A 26727-nucleotide genomic window follows, 5' to 3' on the forward strand; every position below is an offset into this window, starting at 1 on the left:
CTCCCCTTCATTGTCTAACATACTATCAGTATCAGACAAGTCATTGCAACAGTCACTCTCTTCATTGGGCAAACCGACATCTTCCTGCTTAGAAAACCCAGTGTGCTTGAAACAACGCTGAATCAAATCACCCTTCACTTTCTTTCCGTAAGCTTCAAAAACCTTCGCTTTGTTTTTCAAGATAGTCGAAAGGATTGATAGAGGCACATTGTGTTTTTCTGTCAGCTGCGTTTTGGACCTCGTCCATTTTTCTGCCTCTTCAATCAGGCACACCTTTTGGAATAGAGTCAAGGCTTTATACTTGGGCATTTTCTTCTCAGAAACTCCTCGCACGTGGTCGGAAATGAAGAGCACAGCACACACTTTTCCTCTCAGAAACTCTGCGCACGTGGTCGGAAACGAAGAGCACAGCACATACACGCCCACTCAGGGCGCAGGACAGGTTGAAATGCGGCGAAGACGATGAGAGCGGACCGTGCGACGACCGCAACGCAAAGGGTAGACAAAGGTACAATGGAAACGGGGAAAGACCTAGTGGTGCTAGTGGCACCTAGCGGCATCTCTGAAAACTGATTCTATCCGAGATGTGCCCCATATAGCACAGATCACTGAGGCCACAGTCAGAACCGACGAATTAACCGAGTTGAGGCGCTGACTGTTCAATTTATCCAGCAAAATTTTCATAGAAAATGTTGGGACCGCTGAAAACCTTCGAATTACGCGAGATTTCGAATAAGCCGAGTTCGAATTAACGAGGTTTTACTACTGTCAAAGTCAGGAACACAGCTTTCATATTATCTGCAGTGACGAGGGAGATTGTTTGGTCTGACACATTTTTCAGAGAGTTCACATGTTCATGTGCACGGTCATTCACGCATCTGCCTGTTTGACCTGTATATACCCTACCACAAGATAGGGGAATCTTATATGTGACACGAGTGCCACAATTAACGAACTTATTGGTATGCTTGACAGAGCATTCATTGGTAGCTTGCTTTCCTTTTTTTCTCTTGGAAATTCTTGTACGGAGGCCTGAAAGCTTATAAGGTGCCTAAAAGACCACTTACAACCTATGCCGTTGTGCTATCTTTTTTAGGTTATTGGAAATGCCATGAAGACAGGGCACTACTTCGACCTTTTCTTTCTCCAGCTTAGTAGCTTTTGGGACCCTTTTCTCTGTTTTCATTTTCTGCCACAGCAACTGGATGACTGCTCGCAGCAAGTGATCTGGATAGCCTGCCTCACTCACTTAGACAAACGGCTTGTTGGCGAAAGCTGTCATTGACTGTATTTAGGCAGTTCTTCTGCAGAGCATTGCTCAGGCAACGGCTGACTGTACCTTTTTTGACAAATTTAGAGTGAGAGGAGGAATACGGCAAAAAGGCTTTTTTTGTTTTGTTCTGGGTGAGTAGCTCCAGCACTCATGGCCTTCGTTAAACGTAAGGGTTGAGCCTAAAAAAGAATTGAATTGTCACTCGGCATTTCATACGTGAATTTATTCGCAGTTATCTTGCAAAACGCTACCAATATGTATGTGTCATTGGTTGGTCTTTCAGCAAACTCGATGTGCAACATGGAGTTCCCCAGGACTCCATTTTAGGATCCCTTCTTTTTCTTGTTTACATAAATGACATCACAATACATGGATTCCAGCAAATAATGTATGCAGATGATACTAATGTTTTTTACCGGAGAAACCGCACACTACCCATAAAACTCTGTTGATAATTATTTGGTACAACTATGGCTGCTAAAAATGTGCTTGAGTCTCAGTATAAACAAAACAATGTAATATAATTTTCAAGCCAAAAAATAAACATGACTGTAACTCGGTTAACATTCGATTTGAAGGACGCGGTCTGGAAATGGTGACCGAGCAAACATTTCTCGGTGTCTGGTTCAGCCAGGACCTTTCGTGGAACACACATGTTGTTCAAGTTAAATCAACCCTGTCTGGCACTATTGGGTGCATTTATAAAGTGCAAGGTCTTATGCCCAAACAATTAAAACAAACGCTTTACTACTCACTAGTTTTACTAGTTTACCCCAAAATAAGCTTTGGTATCCTGACTTGGGGGGACAACAATGAGTTTCAACTACTAAAAACTTAATATATTACAAAAGCATATATTGCCGCAAAACGTTCAAAGCTGTATTTGTTGCTTTTAGCAGCCACTGGCGTGCGGCTTTATCACTCTGATTCCGGCACACATAATAATTCTGTATTCTTTGTTTGTTAATGTTCGATGTCGCGAGATGCACCTTTATCAATTTCTTTGTCGCGCAAGATGAACCGAGATCTGTCTCGAAGATTCTGGTCACTCGCTTATGTTTCTACAATGTTCCAGGTTGTGCTAGTAACAGTTTCCAGCTTTATCTAGATGGTTCTGAGCCACCTTTAAATTGAGCGTTGACGTGTGCGACAGGCATTCTTTGTTCGACGACCTCCGAACAGGATTGTTACTATCGCTGCCGCTGAATCACTTAGTTCTTTTGGGGGCGCAAGTCAGCCCAATAAAGAGTTTCTTCAGTGCACTCCCAGACCCTTCATTTGTGTCATGGACCTTGTCACCACCACGTGAAAATATTAGTACCCAGGTTCGATCCCGACTGCCGGCAGCTGCGCTTCGATGGAGACGAAACGAAGCGGCGTCCGTGTGCTGTGTGGTGTCAGTGCACATTAAAGATCCCCAGGTGGTCGAAATTACTCCGGAGTCCTCCACTATGGCACCCCTTCCTCTCTTTCCACTTTCACTCCCACCTTCCTCCCTCCCCTTAAAGGTCAACTCCGGTGGTTTTTCCATCATTCTGTGTTTTTGGTTGAATTACATTACAAAAAACCGTTGTTCGAAATTCCAATTAGAAGTATTTTTAAAAAGAAAAAACAGCAAATCGAAACCGAAACTGCTTTCACGGCCAGAAACGATGTCCCAGGTGACGAAATGGTGACGTCACACTCAGTATTAGAGAAATACTCATACGTGCGTTGGATGGTGAAAATAAAGTATGGAAATCATGAAGCATTGCATAAAATGTCTGAGGTAGTTCAATATAAGCCTCACAATTTCATAATCATGCGGGAAGTGGACAGTAACGCCGTTATACTGTTTGTGACGTCAGAAACTCAGTGTTGCCAGCAGAAATAGTCTCAACTTAAGTCATGAAAACAGCATATTTTAAAGTCGTGTTGCGCGCGAACGGATTATCGTACGGCGCCAAAATTTTGTAGAATGCGTAAGGACGGAGAGGAGAATCTACAGTGAAATTTTTATCAGAATATCCGAATGTCACAAAACCACCGGAGTTGCCCTTTAAGGTGGGATTCAGGTGTCCACAGGACAAGTGTGACAGATACTGCACCTTTCCTTTCCTGTGAACCAATTATTATTATTATTATTAGAACACAGCCATTGTTTATCAAATATAATATGTTGAAGGCTGACCAGGTTTACTTCTTTAAATAATTGCAATGGATCCACTACATCAAGTTACATACTTCCCCAGTACACAGCTCCAGTTCATACAACATCTGAAAACCAAAGCAAAAAAAATGCCGCAAGTTAGAACTAAATATGGAAGACAAGCACTACCCTTTCATAACTAAGACTTTGAATCGACATGATATGCAGATAGATTTTAATATAGGTAGACAAACATGTTAGAAATACTGCAGGCAGTTTCTTGTGAATGGCAACATTAAATTTTTATGACTGTAAAAAAAGGGGGTTCTTTTGCTATGCTTCTGCTATTTCCTACGAGTGCGATATGTTGCGATGAAGCTGTGCTGTTGTGCCTTGGATGCGCGAGGACTGCCATGGCTCTGCTTGAACTCATTGATAACTCTTATTGTAGTCTATTGTGTGCGCATTGGTCCGTTGCTGCGATATGTTTCTGACGTATCGTTTATTTACTTTCCTTTTGACGTGTTACTGTATACCCAATCAAATTGCTGTGTTGGTATGCCATTCTCCTAGTGATTAGTCATTTCTTGTACTGGTTCCCAATGTCTCAGTCTAGGACGACTGCTGGACCGAACATTGTAAAACGTCGCTATTTTTTGCCTGTGTATACATTGTGTAAGGGGGTCAGGGCCCTTGTCAGGTGCTCTGTCACCTTTTGCCTTGACCCCTCTTAGATAGTGTCTAAGGAAACAGCACAGCACAGCTCAGCTCAGCGCAGCGAAGGGTGGACGGACGGATTCAACACATCACTAACAATTGATAGCAAGTCACTAGGTGCTAGCTTCAGAGTGATTAAAAAATTGTCAACATGTCTGGACACTCGAAGAGCACTCTTGAACTTTGAATGTGTTTAATGATTGTGCACGTGCACAGACTTTCACATATGAAATACCGAGTGACAATTCGATTCGATTTTTAGACTTAACGCTAACATTTAATAAAGACCATGTGTGCTGGAGCTGCTCACCCAGAGCAAAAAAAAGCCCTTTTGCCGTATGCCTGCAGAAAACCTGCCCACATACGGTGAATGACAGCTTTCGCCAACAAGTCGTTCGTCTAAGTGAGGCAGGCTATCTGGATCACTTGCTGCGAGCAGTCGTCCAGTCGCTGCTGCAGAAAATGAAAACAGAGAACAGGAGGGGCTCAAAAGGTACTAAGCTGGAAAAAGAAGTCGAAGTAATGCCCTATCTTCACGGCATTTCCAATAAACTAAAGAAGATAGCACAACAGCATGGTGCGAAAGTGGTCTTTTTGGCACCCCACGAGCTTCCAGGCCTGTGTTCAAGAATTTTCAAGAGCAAAAAAAGAAAGCATAGCTAACAATGAATGCTCTGTCAAGCATACTTACAAGTTAGTTATTTGTACCACTCTTGTCTCATATAAGATTCCCCTCTCTTGTGGTAGAGTATATATGGGTCAAACTGGCAGATGCGTGAATGACCGTGCATGTGAACACGTGAACTCACTGGAAATTATGTAAGACCAAATAATCTCCCTCGTCACTGCAGAGAATGTGAAAGCTGTGTTCCTGGCTTTGAGAGTACTTCAGTAATTGGGAAAGGAAAGAGCAGGCAGAAAAAGGAGTTTGTTGAGGCCTATCTCATTAGAATGCGAGGCAGTAACAAAAGCATTAGTGCACCACTGCTTTTACTTGCCAATAAAGAAGTTAGATTGTAAAGCAACAGTGTGCACATGTAGGTAGTAAGTGACAGGTTACATTTTGTGTCTCTATGATTGTTAGCATCCTTGCAATACTACGTTGAATCCGCCTTTTTCACAAGGCCGCTATGCGCATGCGTGCCTCTTCCCTGGTTGAAAACAAACCACCAGCCCCTGCTGCGCATGCGCAGTTCTTGGCCTCTGCAATCGGCGCAGCCTGAGCTGAGCTCGGAGGCCATGCGCAGTTCATATTCGGGACAGGCGTACGCGACAGATGGCAGTAGCTGTTAAGAACACATATCACCACTTCGCAGGTGGCTGTTTCCCACAAGGACGTTTTCAGCCAGTAGCAAACGAATTTTCAACCACTCCCAGAGGGCGTCACATTTTATGAAAAAAGGCAGATTGACACTTACTGGTCCTCTTGTGAGTGTTTGATACACATATGTCATTTGGTTCCTTGGAAGGCTGTTTCTTCAAGTCAACCTCAGTTGTTAGTTCAGCACTGTCCCGTATATACTTCTTTTCTTGTGTTTCTGTGTCTTTTGTGGGTAAATCCTGTTTACTGTTGCCTTGTGTCCTTTTGCCATGGAACTTATATAGAAGGACCAAAGTAACATCGAAGCGAGGAGTGCAGATTTATCAAGCCTAGGTTGTGTCGGGACTCTGTGGGATACCTTTTAAATGGCTGTGATCGCTGCGCCTTGCCTCCTTGCACGCCCTCTTTTTCCCCAACTAACTTCTTCCAGGTCTAGCAGAAGCCCGGCTCGCTCTGACCCGAGAGCATTTGGAATGTGGACTCTGTGCTCTTGGCCTGGACAACTGGCAGGTGGCGGTGAACAGTGCAGCTAGGTAATGCAGCTTCAGCATGCCTTTCTGCCACAGTGCTTGCATGGAATAACCATAATGCTGAGTGTCGTTTTGTCTTGGAGGCAAATTGTTTAGTTGCAGTGAGCTCGGTGGCATTTGTATAATTGTAGAAAAGAGAGAAAGCAAACTTAAATGCATTTTCTGGTTAGGGAGCTGGTTTCAGCTTTTATTCGAGGCTTTATCAAGCTAGATGATATTAAAATTTTTGCAAGAACTGTTCAGTTTTCTTCGTTTAGTATCTAGGCAGTGTCGGTGATTGTCCTGGAGCTTTCTACTACACTCCAAAAGAAAGCAGAAAGCATTTTTCTCGCATTATGCATGGTTAGAAGATTTTTAAGGTGCTTTGGCTGCATAAGTCAGTCATACTGTCTGTGCTTTCTCAGCAACCTTTTGCATAATGCTCTCGGTATCCTGAAAATGCTACGTACAGCTTGCGTGATCAACAATACCGCCAAGAAAGGGACGGAACAACAGAAAGGCAGTGAGGTAGGCTAGGCAGAGTCCTGCTGGCTACTTTAAGCTTGGGAAATTTAATAAAGGGAGAGAAAGAAAAGGAAGAGGGGAATGTGAAATCAATTTTGCAAGTGTCCACAAGTGCCCACAGGTTATCACTGTTAGGGTACAAAGGGTACATACTGGAAGTTCACAACTTTGAGCTTAGCTCCGAGTTCCTTGTGAATGTCAGTAGCACTTTCTAATGGCTTTCTTTTTCATGTTATTCGTACAGTCACCTTACCAGTGACTTAAAGTAAATCTGCCCTAAAGCATTGTGACGTGCTGAGCCCGTTTCGTGCATGACTGAAATGTAGGAACACATCACATGTGAATGTTCAGTGCTAAGCCATGAAGGCATTGCTCTACTCAAGGGATACCGAAAACTCAAGCTTCTAGGAGCTTCACTGAAGAAAAATTTTTCCGGACAAGTGTTTTTGTCGCACGTTAACTCTGCACCTGACCTTTGAAGAAGCAGCTACACCTCCTTTCGTTATTGTAGTAAAACAGCTCTCAGTTCCACTATACCACTGCATTTTCCATTCCTAGTCCTCTTCTTTTTTATCTTTTTGATTCCTCTCCCCATGTACATCCTCCTTAAACGGACAGAAAACTGGAATTTAGGTCTCGAATTTTTTTCAGCGCAATGGAAAGATTGATGCCTAAAATGTTCGATTCCATAACGGTTTTGTTAGAAAGCCTGTAGAAATTTTTTACCGAGAATTTTTCGATTGGTGCATGCGCCTGTTTTATCTAGTCCGATGTTGGAAACCATGAGCAGCGACCGCGATGACGACTGGTGGTTGACAAAAAAGACGTACAGAAAACAGATATAACTTTCACTCACCCGACAGTAATCAGGCTTTTTTTTTGCGTAGAGTAACGTCCTTTTCAGTTTCACACTGACTGCTGTTACGGCACAAAAACTCACGCCACGTGAACTAAAGTCTTAGTGGGCACTATCATCGCTTAATTCACGGAATTGCAAACACTGTGGCGCCATCTAGTGGGAAAACCTGAAAGCATACCTCTCGCAATGCGAAAGGCGATGTAGTTTTTATTTAAAGATGCACTGGAAAGAGCTCAAAATATAATAAATTATGACAAGCACTCCTAGAAGGAAAAAGAACAGTGTGCAGTCAGGAAAATCAGCAATATTTTGCTGACTTGTATTTACGTGGTACTACACTGAAAGTAATAAGGTTTCTCCGCTAGATAGCGCCTCAGTTGTTTCTATGCGATTTTCAATGGCAAATTAAAATTGTACAGTCTCTTTTCTTTGATATTGTAGTGCTCGATCTGTACTATATGAGGCAAACTCTTTTCATCTCTACCGTAATCGCATGACATATCTTGGCCAGTGATCTGTTCCTTTAAGGTGTTTTCCATCTAAAGAAGCAGCTATAAAGCTATGCAATCCCGTTTTTTTTTTTTTTAAATGTATTTCCCTTGTCTAAATTTAAGAACAAATTCGGCAACAACACCAGCAACAGCAAGATGTCTCAAAAAGTTTGGTTTTTAATTTCCTCGGTTTAGAGAACTACTACTTCTGGTTTAGAGATCTGCTAAGCGCTGTAACCAACATTGCTATGTGGAGTATAAATTGTGGTAGTAATATGTTTTGCGGCGTGATGTGACTTCTACTGCCGATAACTTCTTCAGCCTCATGCTCCACATAATAATGAAGATAGTTATGTGACACTGCATTGGCAGCAGTGCCGATTCTGGCAGCGGTTATAATTTGTAAATGTAAAATCCTTGGATAGGAGAGAAATTTGACAATATAGTAACAGAATATCTTGTTACTTATCTCAAAAGAACACGTCATGGCTCAAGAACACAGTTTTAATGTGATGCATACCCCTGCAGCAACTTTAATTTGCACGATTCTGATTTGTAGCATCTTGGTTTATTAAGTGGTACTCTGTGCAGCACCATCAATTCTAGTTGGCATGTTGAGAACAGTTAGCTTGAATCCACATTTGAATGGAGATTAAGAAATGATAGCACAACAGTGAAGGTGAAGAATAGAGCACTGCACGGGCCGGCCTGAGAGCTCGCCATATCTCAACACGGCCCATAGGCTGAGCTGGGACATGGCACGTTTTGCCGGGCTTGGGCTGTACCCAGGCCTGAAGTTGCAGTCCCTGGTCGGGCTCGGGCATAAAGTTAAAGGCTGGTTCAAGCTGCGGCCCATTCATAGAGGTTTAGTGTCTGCCTTTTGTTACACTATTATAGAGTTAAGGTTTAGTTGGGAAATAAGGCCATCTGTATGTTATAAGATAAGTAAAAGTTTGCTGAATTATTTATTCATTACATCGCATCAGCGACTCAGTGGTTAAGGCATTTGACTACGGAGCCGCGGTACCTGGGCTTGATTCTGGACATGGCGGCCGCATTTAGATTCAAGCGGAAAGCATGGAACCCATATACAAAGCTGTGTGAGTACACGTTAAAGAACATCAGGAGGTCAAAATGGTTCAGAGCTCTCCACTGTGGAGTCCCTCATAGTTGTAGTCGCCTTGGGACGTATGCAAGCCCTTTTGTTTTTTGTGTCTGTTGAAAGGCGACCAGTTTGCCCATGATTTCAACTCATGACATTGTATTCATTGTAAAATGTCATTCCACTTGCTTAATATTCAGACGTCACAGCCTGTAAACAGGATAAAATCTTGAGGGAATGTAATCTAGATTACTACGTATGCACCCAATCACTTTAATTTGGCGCTTAAAACTTCTGTGCTCTGTGTACGAGATCACTGCTCAAAAAGCTGACCAGGCAAACATTCCTCATTACCACTTCCTTAGACTTGAAGCTGCGTACCTGGGCTGAGCCTGAGGTGGGCTTGGGCTTGAAGCCATGGGCCTGGGCTGCAGGCTCAGACTTGAAGCCGCGGGCCTGGGCCTGGCTCGGGCTTGAAGCCGCGGGCCTGGCCCAGGCTCGGGCCTCAAATTCAGGCGTGTGCAGTGCTCTAGGCAAGAAAGTAGGCTTTATAGAGCATAGTGGTTCTGTTTCTATATGTTTGCATTGCGTGTGCAGAGCTTTGGCACTAGACACTAAGGTCGTGGGCTTGTGGAAGCTCATGGGTGACATCTGCCTCATTCCGGAGCTTTACGGATTGGGCTGGGCCTCTCTGAGGCTTCCTGCGGACATGCAGCTGGGAGACCTGGGCGACAGCAGCCGGGAACAGCTTCTAAAGGCATCCAAAAAGTGAGTTTGCCAACCTAGGTATTGTTGCAGGGACCTCATCGTGTCATAGTTCTTTGTGAATTTCCGAGGGACCGTTGTTTTTTTAAAGCATCGACAGCTTCAGCTGCTTAGGGAGAAGTAGCTTTTTTCTCTCTTGCATATCGTGAGCTCTAAAGCATGGCATCGTTAATGCGGTGACAGCAAGGCAGGCATTCAGTGTATGTTGGTTGTTAGCCACTGCTTGCCCATGGTAATGCACTGAACTTAATGACAGGGACTTGAGCTTGAAAGCGCTAATTTGCTGCCTGCAGTGATAGCAGTGACTCTGTAATGGGAGTACACTCACTGTGACTTTTATTTTTGCTAGGTTATTTTCGTTTTCTTTTTTGACTTATCAATTCGTGTTTTGTGGGAACAGTATTCTCCCTCGGTTTTCATTGCCCGTGGTTGTGTCCTCTATTGCTCTGTCATGTAGGTGTTACATAAAAGCTGTGCGCATGAAGCCCCGCTTGTCACAGCTCTGGCATGACCTGGGCCTGGCATTATGGCTGGAGGCACGTCTTCTCAAGAGCAAGAGCAAGGGTAGAAAAGCACTGGCCAGTATTCGCAAAGCAATCGCCTTGGCTCCAAAGCGGTTCGCATACTGGAACAGCCTTGGAGTGGTGGCCCTTACCTCAGGTGAATTTTTCTCTCCTCAGTGCAATGTTTCCATTTGTTTGCATGTAAACATACTCGTATCGGGATATTCATTATATATAGTCACTGCACATTTACGTTATTCGTATACCTATACTATATGGCATACGTCGAGGGGCTTTATGTGACGAAATTGGTTGAGAGAAGTTCATTGTTAGCATGAGCACCAAAAAAGGAATGCTTCTTTTTTGCGCGACTGAAGCCTTGCGAGTTATTGTGGGCACTATTCCAAAGGATGCAACTTCTCTGTACACTATCCTTTCCTCTCGATACTTGCCTCCTTCCTTTTACTTCTCATGTTATCTGCTTGTGCTTGTGGCATCCACCTTGCTTAGCCATAGATTAAGCCTTGGAGGTATGTATTAAGACTTATATAAACTGAGGTTTCACTGGCTCTTTGAGAAAAGATTATTATAAGGCTCTTTACCAGCATGCTATTGTTATTATCTACTGTAGTGTAGCATGGTTCTCCATGTAAAAAAAGTATTTATTGAGCTGCACCTGCCTCTGATATCGAGCTGATCTAGTGCTCATGCTGCCTTGAGCAGGAAAGGGGATCAGTCACATGAGCAGCATGTTAAGTTGGTGCCCTTATCTGTTTTTTCAGATTATGCACTCTCACAGATGAACACCGAAAAATTTTAATCAGAGAGCTGCTTCAGACTTCCAGCGTAGATAGCATGTGAGAGTTTGTATTATGAAATATGTGTAGAACGATTTTGTTTTGGTAACTGCGTACATTACGTGCTGCTGCTGCTGCTTCTGTTACTTGTGTGCAACTGTGGCCATTTTCCTTGTATTTTCAGGCAAAGAAGATCATGCATTGGCTGAGCGCTGCTTTAGAAAATCGCTTGAGTTAGAAAGCAACGTGAGTATGTGCACGACATTAGCCGTTTCAGTTGTATATGTGAGCTGTACTTCATTTAAGTAATTTTACATTTTGCTGCAGTAACTGGCTTGGAGTTTAAGTGCAGGGCATTGAAATTGCAACATTTAGTACAGCTTTTAGACTCTCGGAGGAATTTCTTTGATTCTGCCACGGTTTAATGCATCTTCACAAATTTTTCTTCTTCAAGAAAACACGCTTTCCAGTTTAAACACCAGTTAGTTAGGTAGGAAGGATGGAAGCTAAGGTGGCTGGGTTCCCTCATTACCATTTGAAAGCTGTAAAATGTTTGAGAACACTTGTCCTAGTGCTTTAAAGCCAGCTTGATTTCAGCAATTTTCATTATGGTTATAACTTGATATTTTCACAACCTATATTTACTTTTCAGAACCTGTATGCGTTGACAAACCTTGGAGCCATTTATCTGCTTGCTGATAATTTACAGGTAGGTTGAGTGAGTAGGGGGGAGGAGAAAAGGGGGAAAAAAAAGCTGCCATTTTTTTTTTACTAATTGTTGTTGCTGGAACACTATTAATCTGGTTTCTCCATTTTTCCTTACCACTCATCCTTCAGCTGGCACACGAAGCATTTGATAAAGCGCGGGCTTTAGACACAAGTGCTCTGCGACCCTGGATGGGGATGGCATTTATTGCTGAGAACTTGCTGCACAGGGACATGGTTGACCTGTTTAGGCAGTGCACGGCGCTTGGACATTATGTAAGTGCTATTGCATTTTCAAGCTTATGGAACATCTTTTAAAATGGGCATAGTTTTCGTGCTTTTGAAACTCGTATCGATTACTGTCTACAATGGCATCATGGTGTTGTGCATCTCTCCAGGTGTGAGCTAAGTGAAAATTAAAATTAATAAAATTAAAAGCGATTTGCCCCCTTGCACTCAAAAGGAGTTCCGGAAATGGACCTGAGTGGAGGTGTTAAAAGGTTGGCCCACAGCATAAAGATATGGACGTCATTGGGTGATAACGGAATGCAGTTTTGTAAACTTCAAACTGAAGTGGCACACATAGCAGTGACATTTGTGGCATAACGAGGCCTATTCCTGGTGTGGAGGGACATATTGCGTTACCCACTACAAGCATTTCATGCTACACTTGCCAAAATGGTGGACTGGTAGTAGGCTCAGACCTGCACTGGTTCCGAGCCTGCCATAAAATATGTAGAATATTTGGTCACATGAATACTAGGTGTTTGATTGATTAGTTGGATAAATTAAGAGCTTGCTGGTTGATTTATTTTAGATTATTTGAGTAATTGCACACTCTTAATAAATATGTAGAACTTTACTGTGAGGTGTAGTAATCATCTGCGACTGTTTCCTTGGCCAAGCTGCATAAAAAAATCTGAAGTTGAGCTTCTGCGTTTGAATAGTGTAGTGTAGAAGCACGGTGAACAGATTTGGCTGGTGAATCGGAACTTAGGCGATCACTTTGCTTACAGGGTGACGCAGCCCGTGCCTATGGGTACTGGCTCTTGAAACAGTCTGGGCTTCCAGATATCCGAGACCACGACAAGGACGAACTGGCTATTCTCTGTAACGTGCTTTCTCCCAGCAGGATGTTACGTAATGAAGACAATGTCAGGATTAAACTGGCTTTTATCTCTGATGCTGTTTCTCACACTGTTGGTGAGTGCTTCTTTTCTTCATTTTCTTTGTAAGTTTCTGCAAACATTATTTCTTTGAATAAGGTAGGGGCAACTGACTGCCCGCTAACTTCACAAGGGCCCAAACCTGTACGTTGCTCTCACACTGCAAACCAGTGCATTGGAGGTGTACTGGCTGTGTTGAATTTGACCGTGATTCAGAAACTTTGCGCATAGTTTTGCTGCACGAAGGCAGTAAACAATGTCTGTGTGTGTGCTTACGTGTTGTAGACATGGACGGAGGCCTGGAACCTGCGACACTCAACTTGCTAGGATTATTTCTGGAACGCCAAGGATTGCTGAGGAGTGCCAGGGATACCTTTAGAAAGTATGTGGCCGATCCTCGAACCAGTGGTTCATTGCTGCCCCCCCTTTTTTTTTGTTCCTGTTGCCACATGAAAGTGAGTAACACAGAATGAGTTGAATGTTGATTGGATCTTAATTTTCTTCTTTTCATTTTGTAAGCCATTGCTAGAAGTATTGTTTACCGTGCACTGTGTGGGAATACAGTTATGAAACGAACATGTATGGTGCACTAACTTTTCGAAGGAAACGATTAATGTGGCACTTATGTGGTTGATTTATTTATAAGAGAAAAATTCATTTTCTTTTTACATTTTGCCTGGACTTTTCAGGGCACTGGCACTACCTGACCAAGCAAATGATAACATCAACTGCATGCGTGTGAACCTGGCCCGTGTTTTAGGGTAAGCAATATGGCTTTTCTTTTTTGTTATGTCCTAAAAACATGATGTGCGCGTCTTTGGAAATTTTAATTCATGTTCCTGCATATTCGTGTTTGAAAACCAATGTGAATTAATAAGCAAGCAGTCTGATGCCAATTAGCTCTAGCAGTCGCTATACCTGCAGCAGAATTATATTCTTTTTTTCTTTTTTTTTTCTGAAGCCGCCTGGGTTCTTACGAAGAAGCTATTCAGCTGTACCTGCAAACAGAGTCTCGTTCACAGGATGTACTTTGCCTCCTTGGCTTTTGCTATGGCAAGTTGGGAGAACTAGTCGAAGCCTTGAAAGGTACGATGAGTAAGGTGATTCATTCTTACTTCCTTTTCTATTACTATATTCATCAGGAGTGCCATGAAAATGAACGCTATCTGGTGTTGGCCATGGAATGAAATTCCAAGCATAACAGAACAACAGCTATGCTGAACCTTTAGCTAAAGCTGTAGCAGTTTAGTAATTGCACTTTAGTGACCTGTGATAGTGATTGGATTGTCGTATAAACTCGCATATAAAGTGTAACTTTGGGATGGTGAAAACGGGAAAAAAGTTTTCAAAAGTTTTCAGCTGCATATAATGCGAGTAAGAAGAGATGAGCAAAAGTATTTATTTGCGCTACATTTCGCGGTTGTCCCCACAAATCGTACACGCTTTCGTGTCCAACGCAACCCTATGCCAGACGTCAAATAGTGCCGCAAACCTTCATGTGCCAGTGCTAGTGCACTCTTCTTCTCGCCTCGCACTGCCACGTTTGATCGTAGAATTTGACGCCCAGTGAGAAGAGCAGCTCGCATTGCCCGCAATCGCAGAAGCCTCAAGGTCCTTCTGCGGTTCTAAGACCAGTAGGCCGCCTCCAGCTCTGCTGCGGGACGACAGCGCACGAGCCTTTGGCCATCACGCGTCGCGCTCGTGCTTTATCGCGTCAATGCATGGTGTGGGTGCCCAGAAAGTTTTCTCAGATTTGGGGTTATGCGGTTGTTGTCATCTGATATGTGTATCCTCTGTGAAGAGTTCCTTGCTAGAGACATTTTTCGGTACCTCTAAACGTGTTTGGTATCTCACATTTCTCGAAAGTGCGGCTGATGTGCTCCTTGGGAGTACTGGGCAAGTGTCCATGATTTCGCTTTAGGGCATGGCCAGCATGGCTGGTGAGGCCCATGAGACACCCATGCAAGGTGTGAGAGATCGTATGAGGTGTGCTCAGCATGCTTCGCGGTCACGTGTGCGTTGCGGGGTCAGCGCTGAGAAACCGAAATCATTGAAACAGTCAGCCTATGCTAGCGCCAGATAGCGCCGCCTCTCACTGAAAACATGGTGCTGATAGCGCTGATTAATGATGAGGCTAGAACTGCAAATTTAGGTCGAAATTTATTCGGATACGCATATAATAATACGAGGCAAAAATGTGACATGATAAAAGCGAGGAAAGCCTCGTATTATACATGGGCTTTTACGGTATAGTGATGGTACTGGCTTAAATTTCAATTAATGATAGTGATCATATAGGTACAGTATGAGCTCCAGGCGGAAGAACAACAGAACAATAGACTCTGTCAAGAACAGAGTCATTACAAAATGTGTGTACTCTCTCATTTTCTTCAGAGCTCAGGCCGATGTATGTAAGTGCATTCTGTGATATCCTCCCGAAGTGTTTCCAGAGTTTCTTGAATTGTGTTTCATTGAAGTTCCTAGCTTTTGATCATCACTATAATTTTCTCTTTGTAACCTGGAATTTGTAACCTGTGCGCACTAAGTATGTGTTTTCCACCACTACTGTTGCCGTCATTGCCCTGCCGAACACGCATAAGGTGATGGGAGCTTGTCAAGCCACATGATGCCGCTTTTGATGATTACTTGCTTGGAAATAAAGAAAGAAAGGAATGCTATTGCATTTGCTCCTCAGCAGTCTGAATGACTGCCGCCGAATTCTTATGCGTGATTTTAATTGTGATGTATATATAGCCTTAAAACGTCGGCATGTCCCAAGATTTTGCCGTCTCATCTGGCTTTCTTTTATTTACTGCACTTTTGCTGGAGCCATTGAACTGGCCAAGGAGGGAAGACATTATACCATGCTTGTGCTTCTCGCATTGTGTGCAGTGTATGAGGAAGCCCGGTCAAAAAGCCAACCCGAGGAGAAGGGAGAAGTGGACTTGGCCATGGCTGTGGTGACACTAAAAGCTTCTGGAGCATCTGCAGCCAAAGATTTTCTTCAGGACAGGTCCCAACTCCTTTCAGCCTTCTTCTTCATTTTGATCATGCTCCCCCCCCCCCCCCCCTTTTTTTTCTTCTAGGACCAACTACTTTAGTCGATTGTGATGTCTGAGCATCATACTTTCCTGGTGAACGAGGTCAGATATGCTGGCACTCCTACCAAAAAGTAGCAAGGAAGACCCAATTTATTTATCATCCCTATAATCCCTTTATCATTTTCATAGTCTGTCTAGCTCATCATGATTACGAATATTGGCAAAAAAACAGCACCTAAAAGATAAGAGACGAGGGATGAATGTAGACATTTTGTGCATGCATAGCTTATGTGCAAGATGCTGATGTACAATGCAAATACCTGCATGCAATTTTTTCTGGACGCGTGGCTTTGATAACCGGTACACATCACTCACTGTGGCTGAGCTCGCACAGTTGCTGTCATTGCCGAACGTGCAAAAGAGACTGCTGTGCTTCTTTTCTTTTTTTTTTTGTTTTCTGTAGGTTGAGTGGCACGACACAGTCCCGCGAGTCCCTGGAAGCGCTATGCTGCCTCTCCATGCTTGCCGCTGACACCAGTGCCAGCCACGGTTACATACAGAGCATATTGAAGTTGGCTACGAGTGGTGCACTGCATCACAGAAGGACAGCATCTTTGCTCTTTTGCCAGAACTTTGCAGAGGCAGGTGTTGATGAATGGCCCGTTTTTAAACCAGTGTAAACGCATGAAAACTGTTCATATTTTTTTGTTTTGTTATTATTTCTTTTCTCCATAAAAAAAAGGAGAAAAAGATGAAGGCCGTTTTGCGCGAACTGAGTACTGCGTTGTCAGCCTTGTATTGAATTCCTGGGCAAAGGCTCACATTGTGAATATATTGTCAGCATTTGCTTCCGCAGAGTTTCACCAAAAATGCATAAGCTGGAATAGCTACACATGTGTACAGAAGGAAGCTGACATGTAATGTTGGTTTGTGGGGTTTAACGTCCCAAAGCGACTCAGGCTATGAGAGACGCCGTAGTGGAGGACTCCGGAAATTTCGACCACCTGGGGTTCTTTAACGTGCACTGACATCGCACAGCACACGGGCACTTTGCTTTTCGCCTCCATCGAAAAGTGGCCGCCGAGGCCGGGATTCGATCCCGCGTCCTTGGGAACAGTAGTCCAGCGCCATAACCACTGCGCCACCCCGGCGGGGTGACATGTAATGTATAGCAGAGTATTGAAATATACTTATTCCTTCTACAACTTTCTTTTTTGCTCAGTAAGTAAAACCTGAATGAAGCAGTGTTCAGTAAAGGCTTGAGGATGGACTGCTGTAACGAATGCTGAAAAACCTAATGAGGGATGCCTTATTTTGGCCTTGGACCTACGTGCTTAGCATTATAAATTTGTTTCACTGAGCTTTAATGGGGCTGCCAACTTAGTATGCCTGAATCAGTAGGTTATGTGCTTGCCCATGCTTGTGAAGATCAGCTTTGCTAGTCGTTCTTTTATTGCATTAAAATATTATGTGATAAAAGGCCTGATGGATGAAGTAAAGGCACTTGCAAAGCAAAGAATGAATGCTGACACTTGCATCGACCATTCTCTTTGACTTATTGTAGATCACTGAAAGAAAAAAAAAGAAAAAAGTGATGACTTTGACCTTTCTCTTCGAAACTTCATCTGGGTGCATTTTGTCACTGCAGGACAGGGACTATCCCCAGCAAATTTCCCGCACTCTCAGTGATGCCGTGCGCCAGCTCCCTGACAGGGGCATCCTGTGGTCAACGCTAGCACAGGCACTGCTCGCAGCCAGGAAGCCTGGCGCTGTCCACTGTGCCCTGGTTGCTCTTGCACGGGGAGACTGGTCTTCACGCCACTTGGCCACGCTTGTGCTCGCTAGGCTGGTGGAAGGAAAGGCCAAGAAGGCCTTCAGGGCCGCTCAGAAGATGGTGCTCCTCTACCCCGGTGAGAATCCCATTGGCTACATTGTCCGGGCGCTTCTTATTAGCTGTACCTGAAATCGACTGACAACAACTGAGTGAGAACATACTGAAAATGTCCCGTGGGCAGTGAATCCTCGTTAAATTGAACTCGTGAAAATGAAGAAAAATTTTGAGCTCAACAAAGTAATAAAGCTTTGTGCATGCTGCTTGCACTTTTAGAAGTGTTGGCCTTTTATTTTTATTTCGTAGTTAAAATTTACTTACTGCGCTCTACACAAATTGAGCATGTGATTATAATCACAGGAGTTTTGTTTAGCGGCGGGGTCGATCTGGAAACTTGGCCACAAGGGATTCGTGTGGTTGCACGGTCTTCCATCGTGTCTGCTGCAGTGTAGGCTACTGTATTTATCATTTATATTGATTTTATTTACTCCTCAAAGGTCTGGGGACATTGCATGAGGGGTGGGCCACAAAATTAAATTAACGTGAATACAGATGAATTTCGATTTCGATGTCGGTTTTGAAGTTGCTGACGCTTGCCACTTCGGATGGAAGGCCACACTGCTTTCAAGAAAAAATATCAATAATATGCTTCAGTGCGGGCTTTCACTGGCTAGATGATGTTGGCTACCCCGAGAGGTTGCGGGGATTAGGAAAATCAAAGGTGGAGTATTCCCCCCTTTCCCGAATTTCTCCTCTCTCTTGATCTGTCTAGTGGACATTGTTCAGGAAAACAGTTTTTGCCTTTTTTAAAGCACAGTGCAGTACAGAACAGTAACCAAGGTCATGCATTGCAGTGCGCTTCCTGAACAGGGTTCTACAGGCGGCTCTTTTAGGTTCCGCAAACTCCCACTGCACTGCTTGAGCAAACATCCAGCGAAGTGCTGGATATTTGCTCGACCGTCATGTAGTGAAACTGAGCCGGGTTGGAGTAGCCACTTCGGTCTTATTCATAGCTGAAGTTGTTGCTAATTCATGCTTGCTTTTCTTTTCTAAGATGCTGTGAGTTTTAATTTACAGTTCCTAGAATTTTTAGTGCTAGCCCCACCTCCTCTTAGAGACGCTCCACCTGTTGGGTCACAAGTTGCTTCTGAAACTTGTTTTCAGACTTGCATCAAGCCTGGGTACTGCTTGGTATGGCCATATGCGACTGCCGTGTTGTCGCCGACAAGGCGCTCCAATACGACCGTTTCCTGCTTGGAGCCAACACCTTGTGGAAACTCTGGTCCAGTCTGGTTCAAGTGCAGTACGCCTGCATCCACCAGCAGTGGCAGAAAGTTTCCGAGCTGGTGCCTTTGGTGAGTAGATTCTGCCACCCCGTTTTTTGTTCTGTACTCTGTTCACTCCTCTTCTTCATTTCTGTGAGGATATCATTAATGCTAGTTCATTCTCATTCATGCTGTTCTTTTTCGAAGTGGAAGCTTCATCACGCCAGCCAGCTCGAGCCTTCGGAGTCGGTTAGCCATTGAGCAACTTGAAGTTCAAGCCTTAGAGCGAAGTCACGTATAGGCCACATATGCAACTATGGTTGACTACATGATAGGTCAAAGGTCAAGTTAAAGGTCAAAGATCACCTACTCGGTTTATGGCACCGGGATTTGAACAAAGGTGGAACAATGGGCTGGATTAGGTAAAAAAGTTAATGGATCTTGTCCCGACGTCATGATTGACGTCAGGAGCGGTAGGAAAGACGACCGGCCTCAATCACGAGCATTAGCGGGCGGTAGTTGGTAGCTGACATGGCCGAGCACTAACTGCATGTTGGGTTGTCAGACATTACGCCTGACAGGAGCTGCCAACTCGGGGCTATATCCTTTCACATGGAAGAGTGATAGCAGAATCAGCCTGCCAAAACCCTTGCATTCACGTTAGCCCTAGGCCATGCAGGCAAGTTTATACGGCTTGGTTGACTTTATATGTGGGCTGGTAGCCTACGCTATCGCGTCATACCCTTAAAGGCGGAGCCTAAATGTCCCCCATAAATTTAAAGCGGAAGCTCCACAAAACCACAGATTAAACCACTGCTTAACTGTGCATCTAACCACAAGTTCGGCCACAGGTGTAGCCAGGCTAAAGAAGCTTCTGCTTCCAATAAGGTTTAACCAGAGCTAAACCACAGCTAATTTTTCTGTCCCCTGATAGTAACTCTATCATTTTCATTTACGTAGGTTGCTGTATAGTTCTTGGTTGAATTTCAAGTTTTCTGAAATGCTTTTACTTTCCGTTAGGTTCTCTGGGGATTTGAAGGCAGCCCTCATGTGTCCAAGGTCCTGACCATGCTTCAAGCATTCGCAGACTCTCTGCGAAAATCCACCTCTCTTGAGCGTGTGTCGCTGAGTCCCCTTCAGAGCGTGGTAGAGTCTGAGAATGTAGCCATTGGCTGGCAGGTGAGCGGTTCCCACTTTGCAGAGTGTACTCTTGCTAATAAGGTCATTACGAACATCAACAGCAGCAGCCAGACCATGTCTGTTTCAGAACAAAGCTCTTTCTCATTCACCTCCATTTAATCTTGTTAGTCCCCGCAAACTTCCCAATCTCGTCTGCCCGCTTGACTCTCCCACCCTTTGCCAAGTTCCTCTTGGAATACATTCAATTAAAGGAACCATCCATCATTTTTTCTTTGCATCTGCATATCCATGACAATCTCTTTTTTTAGCTGGGACTAGCGAGGTACTAATGCACAGATTGGTAGGTTTAAAATCAATGACATGGCGTGTGTCCGTGTGCTTGGGACTTTGCCTGGTTTATGGTGCAAGACTTTCTGTGTATGTATTTTCATTTTGTTTTTTTGTTTTTTTTGCTGATGCTGGGAGGGGGGGGGGGGGGGCGTGAGAATGAGAAGTGTTGTATGTTCATCTGAAAACAAATTTTATTCTGTGGGCCCCCCAAAATACTGGTTAGACAGTTTACGGCTGTTTCCTGTAGCTTATGTCATGCAATTTTGCTTGATAAATCTCAAAGTGAAACTTGGGAGTTTCAGATGCTGTCAAAGCTGCAGCAGATGACCAGGAACTACAGTGAGGCTATCGAGTCACTTGAAAAGGCAAAGAAGTGCGATAGGTGAGAAACTGCTTTTATTTAGTATTCTTTTGCTTTTTTTTTTAGCTCAAACGTACAAACTGTTGGTCAGATGTGGGCACTGCTGCTTAGTACTCATTCAGCCATGCATCCTCACATAAGCACGATCCTGCTTTAGAATTGACCAGCACTGTTTTGCAAACAGAGTCAGTGTGCATCATACAGTGGATGACGCTGCTTTGCAGCAGCATGTCAGCGCAGTGTTGTCAGTACGAACTACAGTGCACGTCCCCTGGCGATGCCGTTCATGGGTGAAGTGTTTCAGCACGAATGTTGGTTCGCCACAGAGAAAGAGGACTTGCAGCGGAGGGCTGCAGAATAATTTTGACCACCTGGGGATTTTTAACATGCGCTGACATCGCACAGCACACTGAGGATGCTTTGTTTTGCCTCGACTAAAACACACCCACCAGTGGTCGGGTTCGAACCTGGGTACTCCGGCACAATAGTCTGGCGTCTTAACCGCGGTGGGGCTTAAAAAAAGGGGGATTTGGTGACAAATCTCTTCTCGTGACCATTTTCTTCCTTTGTAGCAGCCTACTGCCCACTCCTAAACCCTGACTGCTCATTGGAGAGTCAAATTCTAAAGTTAAAGCTCAGGTACTTTGGTCATCTGATGAGAAGAGAGAGAGCCGCTGGAGAAAGATTTGATGTTGGGAAAGGTTGAGGTTCACCGGAGAAGGGGTAGGCAGCGAACGCGATGGTTAGATGGCATCCTCGAGGCGCTGCAGATGAATTATGTGATGTTAGGAAGATAGTGAGAGACCGGAAAGCGTGGCGTGATATAGTCCATAGGGTCACGAAGAGTCGGACACGACTGAACTGAACTGCCCACTCCTTGATGGCTACCCTCCACCACTTGTGAGCAATGACACTGCCGTTCACACTGTTATGTGATCTTCACTTCCCTGTTGGTATAGTATTTGAATGGGAATACAATGAATGACTAAGCTGTGCTCTACGACAAATTTTATAATAAGAGTAACGACCTCCTCCCTGATATTTTTGATCCAGTGGCATTAAAAGTTTCTGTCGTACTAGAAGCCTTGTAGTCTAACACTATTCCGAGTTTGTGATGTCATCGACCTTTCAAACAATCGGTACTCGGAGATCCGGCAACCGTTCACCTGGCTTGGTCACTGAATGCCTATTGATTGGCAAGACATGGCCGAGTAGGCACTTTCTTAGGCAGGTGACAGTTGACAGGGGGCATGGCTAAGCACTGATTGGCTGGCGAGTTATGCGATGTCACGAGACCACGTGACATGGCCAAGTTGGCAGGTTGGTCGTTGAGGCGTGTGATGTCACGAGACCACACGATGGCCACGTTTGCAGGTGCCTACAGCATAGGCGATATGTTGGATGTACAGCCTTCTGCAAATGGTAAAAAAATTTTAAAGTATAAACAATAACAAGCAACAACTTTCACATGGGACTACAATGAAAAAAAGAAAGCTATAAGCAACAGAATTTATTCTGATGCAATCGCATTAGACTCTTGAGGTGGGTTAAGTGTCCCTATAATTCTTCCATTATCTTGCATAGAAAAGTATCTCGAAATTCCAGCGTAGTAGTGCCGAGTTCATAGGTTTAGTGGTACCTTTTTATCGGGCCGAGGTTTGTCTAGTGTTGCGTGATTGTCATAGCGCTGTTTTAAAGTTCTTTTGGAAGGCTTGCATTACCACCTCACAAGCCTTGTTTCTTTTCAGCATTTCGCTTGGCAGAGTATATTTAAAAAAGACAAAAACATATTTTTCAGCTGGTTTTATGTAGCCGCTCTTGACGTGGTTACAATGTCACAATGGCTTTAGTTTTATGGCTACTCACTCGACGTGCTTCTTCACACTCTAGTTTGGCAGTTAAGCAATTTTAACAGCCTGGTGACGAGTATTAGTGACTTCTTGAAATAATAACTGACATACTATTTCGTCAAACATCTATGTTTGCTTTCCAGAATGGAGGACAAGGCCATGGAGTTGGAACTCCGCCAGGCATGGCTGGCCTTGTGTTCTGCAAAGGTTGGCTTTACTCATCCATCACTTCATGATTCGGAACTAATGTAGCAGATGTAAGAGGGGCCTACTTCAAGACAAACTAGTATTGCCATGAGAGTGGAGAGTGGAAATTCACATAGCATGCTCACGTAGCAGTAATATTGTTGTTCTACAGCATCTTGCCAGCCTTTTTTTTCTTGCACATTGGAAAACTGCTAGGCTGATTGTATTATTATTGTATTATTGCCCCCAGTTTCTGCAATTCCACAAAAAAAAAAAAGGGAGATCTGAGTATTTGTCAGCAGCCAAATGCTCTTTTTTGTTGCTTCTGCCGTTATTTATAAAATGATCAGCGATGGCATGATGGAAAAGTGGCTACTCAACTGTTACAATGGCCACTCTCTAGAAATAATCGTGATAAAAAGTAAATTGAAAGCTGCCTTGCATTGCTTCACTGCCATCGAGGCCTGTGGTATACCGTCGCCTTTCTGTACCACGTCAGTTACACATAAAACGTCGAATCATTTTCGTAGTCCTCGGCCGATCTGATCAGGTGTATAATTTTAGGTCATTTCTAACCGAGTGGATTAAAAGATATTTTTTTTTTCGGTCTTTCAGAACGCAAAAATATAAATGCAAAAGCTCTGAAATGTCGACGTGCGCCACTTTGTCTCCTGTTCTGCTTATGCGACCGTACATACCAGCATAACTGTTGTTCTCAACTTAGCCGATAGATGGCACCACCTGCACAAAATGGCAGCGCCCATGATGAAACGGTTTATGTGTTTGCCCATTTGCCAGCACAAATGTTGTGCTCCGTCTTCTTGCAGGCCGACTCAACACGGCGTGAAGAGCTGCTGAATTCTGCCTTGGAGCACCTCAACAAAGTACTGAGAACAAATCCCAAGTGCGTAGCAGGCCACCTGATCCTTGCCGTTTGGTCACTGGAGAGCGACAACAGCAGGCAAGTGTTCTGGAAGAAAAACAAAATGGGTGCAGCTTCCACTCTTGGTTCATGCGGTGTTCAGCACTTAACCAATGCGTGCTCTCACAATTGTGTAACTGCTTATGTCTGTTTTTTTCATCCGTATGCATGGATTTTCTACGTGTGCCATAGACAATGAATGTACAGTCGTCCTCATTAATATGGACACTTTGGTTTCCGACGAAAACTGTCCGTAAAGCGAGTCATCCATAATGAGTCGTGAATAAAAACAAAAAGGATTTTATTGAGAAAAGAGAATTGTAATTAACGACTGCTTTTGCACATAACGGTGTGCACTGGATTCAAAATTTCACAGAACACCGGCAATTTTGAGTGCGTTATCCTTGTCATTGTTGTATTAAAAATTTTAGTGCAGTCTGAAGCGACTCGCTTACCATGACACCCGTGATGTTACGCTTTGTGTTGGTCGAACTTTCGAGCACGAACTCCTCACTGGCCGATGAATCAGCGTCTGATTCTCTACTCACCGCCACTTTTGAAATGGCCTCTTCACTGAGCAAAGTAGCCGCTAAGTAGCTGCTTGAGATTCTCCTGAGGCGAGGAAACAGCGGAGCTGTCGATACTAGTCCCTCGCAGCTTGGATTGACTGAGATGGCTTTTGCTGCTTGTATTCACAGATTTCTTTGCGTCTACGTTCAGCTCCGTTCTTTTGCATTTAACTCCCGCCTTGCCAAAAGCCAGACTCAAGTTGGGGGCTAAAGGCTCCTGATGCTGTGCACTTTTTTGCCTAGTTAACCTTTCTGCCTTTCCGTTCTGATTCTTTCTTTTTTTTGCCTTGTATTGTTCCTGTAAGAAAGCAAGGGAGTCAAGTTGGCAAGCTGCTATGCAGAGGGCTATCGAACATCCCATCTTCTTGGCGCCGTTTTTATGTGTTCCCCTAAAACAAACACTGCAAGCTGAAGTACAGTTTTGAACGACGGCTAGCCGACTACGACGGGCTCAGACCTTGTCAAGGCCGCATCATTGACTCAAAGCGAAGCTGACATACGGACCGCCTAGTGTGCAAAGTTTGTCAGTTCGGCAGCGCAACAGGGATGAAAACCAGGAGCATGAGAGGGAAGCGCGTCCAGGACGTGACGCCCGGTCCCGGTTGCGTGTTCGTACGTCGCCTTTCTTTTGTCGCTCTACTTTGTGAGTGTGTCTTAACTCTCACCGAAAAGCTTTAACGGCTTCATGGAACACATATTGCGCTTTGGGAAAAAAAACTTCAGTTCCCACCGCCACTGTAGGCACTTGTCTTTCTTCGTCATTTCTTTCTTACGCTTTTACTGGCCTCTCTGTTCACGTTAGCAGAATTTATTGCAACCACATGTTGCTGTTTTCCCGACTGCGGCGGCACTTCTGCTGCACCCAGAAATCTGGTTCCCCCCTTTCGGGGTCTTTCTTACGCTGGCCCTCGGTTTTCTGTGTACGTTCCGCTCCGCTCTTGTGCTCCCCTCCCCCCCTCTCCCTCCTCCCTTAGTACGGCTACACGCAGGCTTTGGTTCTTTCCAACCCCACAGGACTCGTTCAAGCATCCCGCCATATCGGCTGTCGCGTAGGTTCGCGAGCGGCGCGCCCTTCTTTAACTTGCGTTCGGACTACTCTGCTTTTTTTCAAGCACTGTACATATTAACGAGACAAAAATACATGGGCCCAAGTGGGGCGCGTGCATTCTTTTCCTGTCCATTGTCTGGACAGCGAGTTTCCATATTAACGAGGCATAAATACATTGAAAAGGTTTCGTCCCCAGAAAAACTGTCCATAATTCGGGTCGTCCATATTAACGGGGGTCATATTAACGGGGCACGACTGTATACGGTCGAACCCGGATATATCGAACTCGAAGGGGATCGCGAAATAGTTCGATGTATCGATAATTCGATATACAAAAATCGGCTTGTGACGGCACTTGCGAAAAAATACCATATTTGTCACGTAATCAACCCACTCCCATAATGAACCCACCCACCACTTTTGCACCCGAGAGTATGAAAAAAAAAAAAAAAAGAAAAAAAAAAAAGCCTTAAGGCCAGCTCGCACACATGCAAGCGATTGAGCGATCTCAGCGACGAGTGGCAGCGACAGAGCGAAAAATTTAGAACTTCGTGGAACTTCGTCCCTCTCGCCGCTCGAGTTGAGCCACTGCGGCAGCTCAAAACAAGGTTTCTGTGTCGCCACGCAGAAATCTCGAGAGTTTTCGCTTGCATGTCGATGGCGCGCGCCACTCCGTTTCGGTCGTCTCATCCATAGCTCATTTCTTGGCAGCGTGCCAAGATGCTGCACAGCAATAACGTGTTTATCTTGATAGCTCCTGTGGTGGTGGGGAGCGAACTTGGCAGAGTGCCCGTGATGGCTTGATTGCACAAGCCTGGTTCGATTTATAAAGCCGCCCATGGGGTTGGCGTAGTCCACTGCCACAAAATCATTGGAAAGCGTGATAGCTAAATGCTGTTTGAAACGAAAAATGCTAAAAGCCAGTGTCATGCGCAGCTGACCGCGTGCTTTCATTGATTGGTTCATACATGCAAGGATAAATGACTCCCGCAAAAAAAATAAAAAAATAACAACTGCAGTTTCTTAACGTCCGCAGGCGCCATATCTTACGCTACGCCGCGCGTACAGCACAACGATAAGAATGGACGACTTTAGCAAAAGAGAGAGAGAGATCTGCCGCTTCTTAACGTCCGCAGGTGCCATAGCTATATGTCAGCCGCCCGCTGCGCGTAGAGGGTTCGCAACACACGCTGAAGAAAGCGTGCAACGTTCAAAAGAATGGGCACACCCTTGCGCTTCGCTCTATTGCATTTTTCCCCTTTCGTTCCCACCGGTTCATTCACGCACATGGTTTGCAAACGTCACGTGTTGGCGCGCGGGCCG

General features: G+C 44.5%; 1 protein-coding gene across 1 annotated transcript in view; it reads left to right on the top strand.

Annotated features, from left to right (window-relative positions):
* Positions 1-26727, top strand: part of LOC146198930 (tetratricopeptide repeat protein 37) — a 65609-nt gene that overhangs the window by 37728 nt on the left and 1154 nt on the right. Inside the window, exons 21-38 of the mRNA XM_084594414.1 lie at positions 5870-5972; positions 9523-9693; positions 10148-10350; positions 11175-11236; positions 11643-11699; positions 11828-11971; positions 12712-12898; positions 13147-13243; positions 13551-13622; positions 13823-13947; positions 15754-15874; positions 16366-16543; positions 17551-17812; positions 18898-19088; positions 20019-20177; positions 20771-20850; positions 22823-22886; positions 23693-23826. Coding sequence (XP_084450540.1) covers positions 5870-5972; positions 9523-9693; positions 10148-10350; positions 11175-11236; positions 11643-11699; positions 11828-11971; positions 12712-12898; positions 13147-13243; positions 13551-13622; positions 13823-13947; positions 15754-15874; positions 16366-16543; positions 17551-17812; positions 18898-19088; positions 20019-20177; positions 20771-20850; positions 22823-22886; positions 23693-23826 — 2410 coding nt within the window. The remainder of the gene's footprint in view (positions 1-5869; positions 5973-9522; positions 9694-10147; positions 10351-11174; positions 11237-11642; positions 11700-11827; positions 11972-12711; positions 12899-13146; positions 13244-13550; positions 13623-13822; positions 13948-15753; positions 15875-16365; positions 16544-17550; positions 17813-18897; positions 19089-20018; positions 20178-20770; positions 20851-22822; positions 22887-23692; positions 23827-26727) is intronic.

This window comes from Amblyomma maculatum, chromosome 2, assembly GCF_055883805.1.
Source record: "Amblyomma maculatum isolate TAMU_Amacu chromosome 2, ASM5588380v1, whole genome shotgun sequence".
NCBI lineage: Eukaryota > Metazoa > Arthropoda > Arachnida > Ixodida > Ixodidae > Amblyomma > Amblyomma maculatum.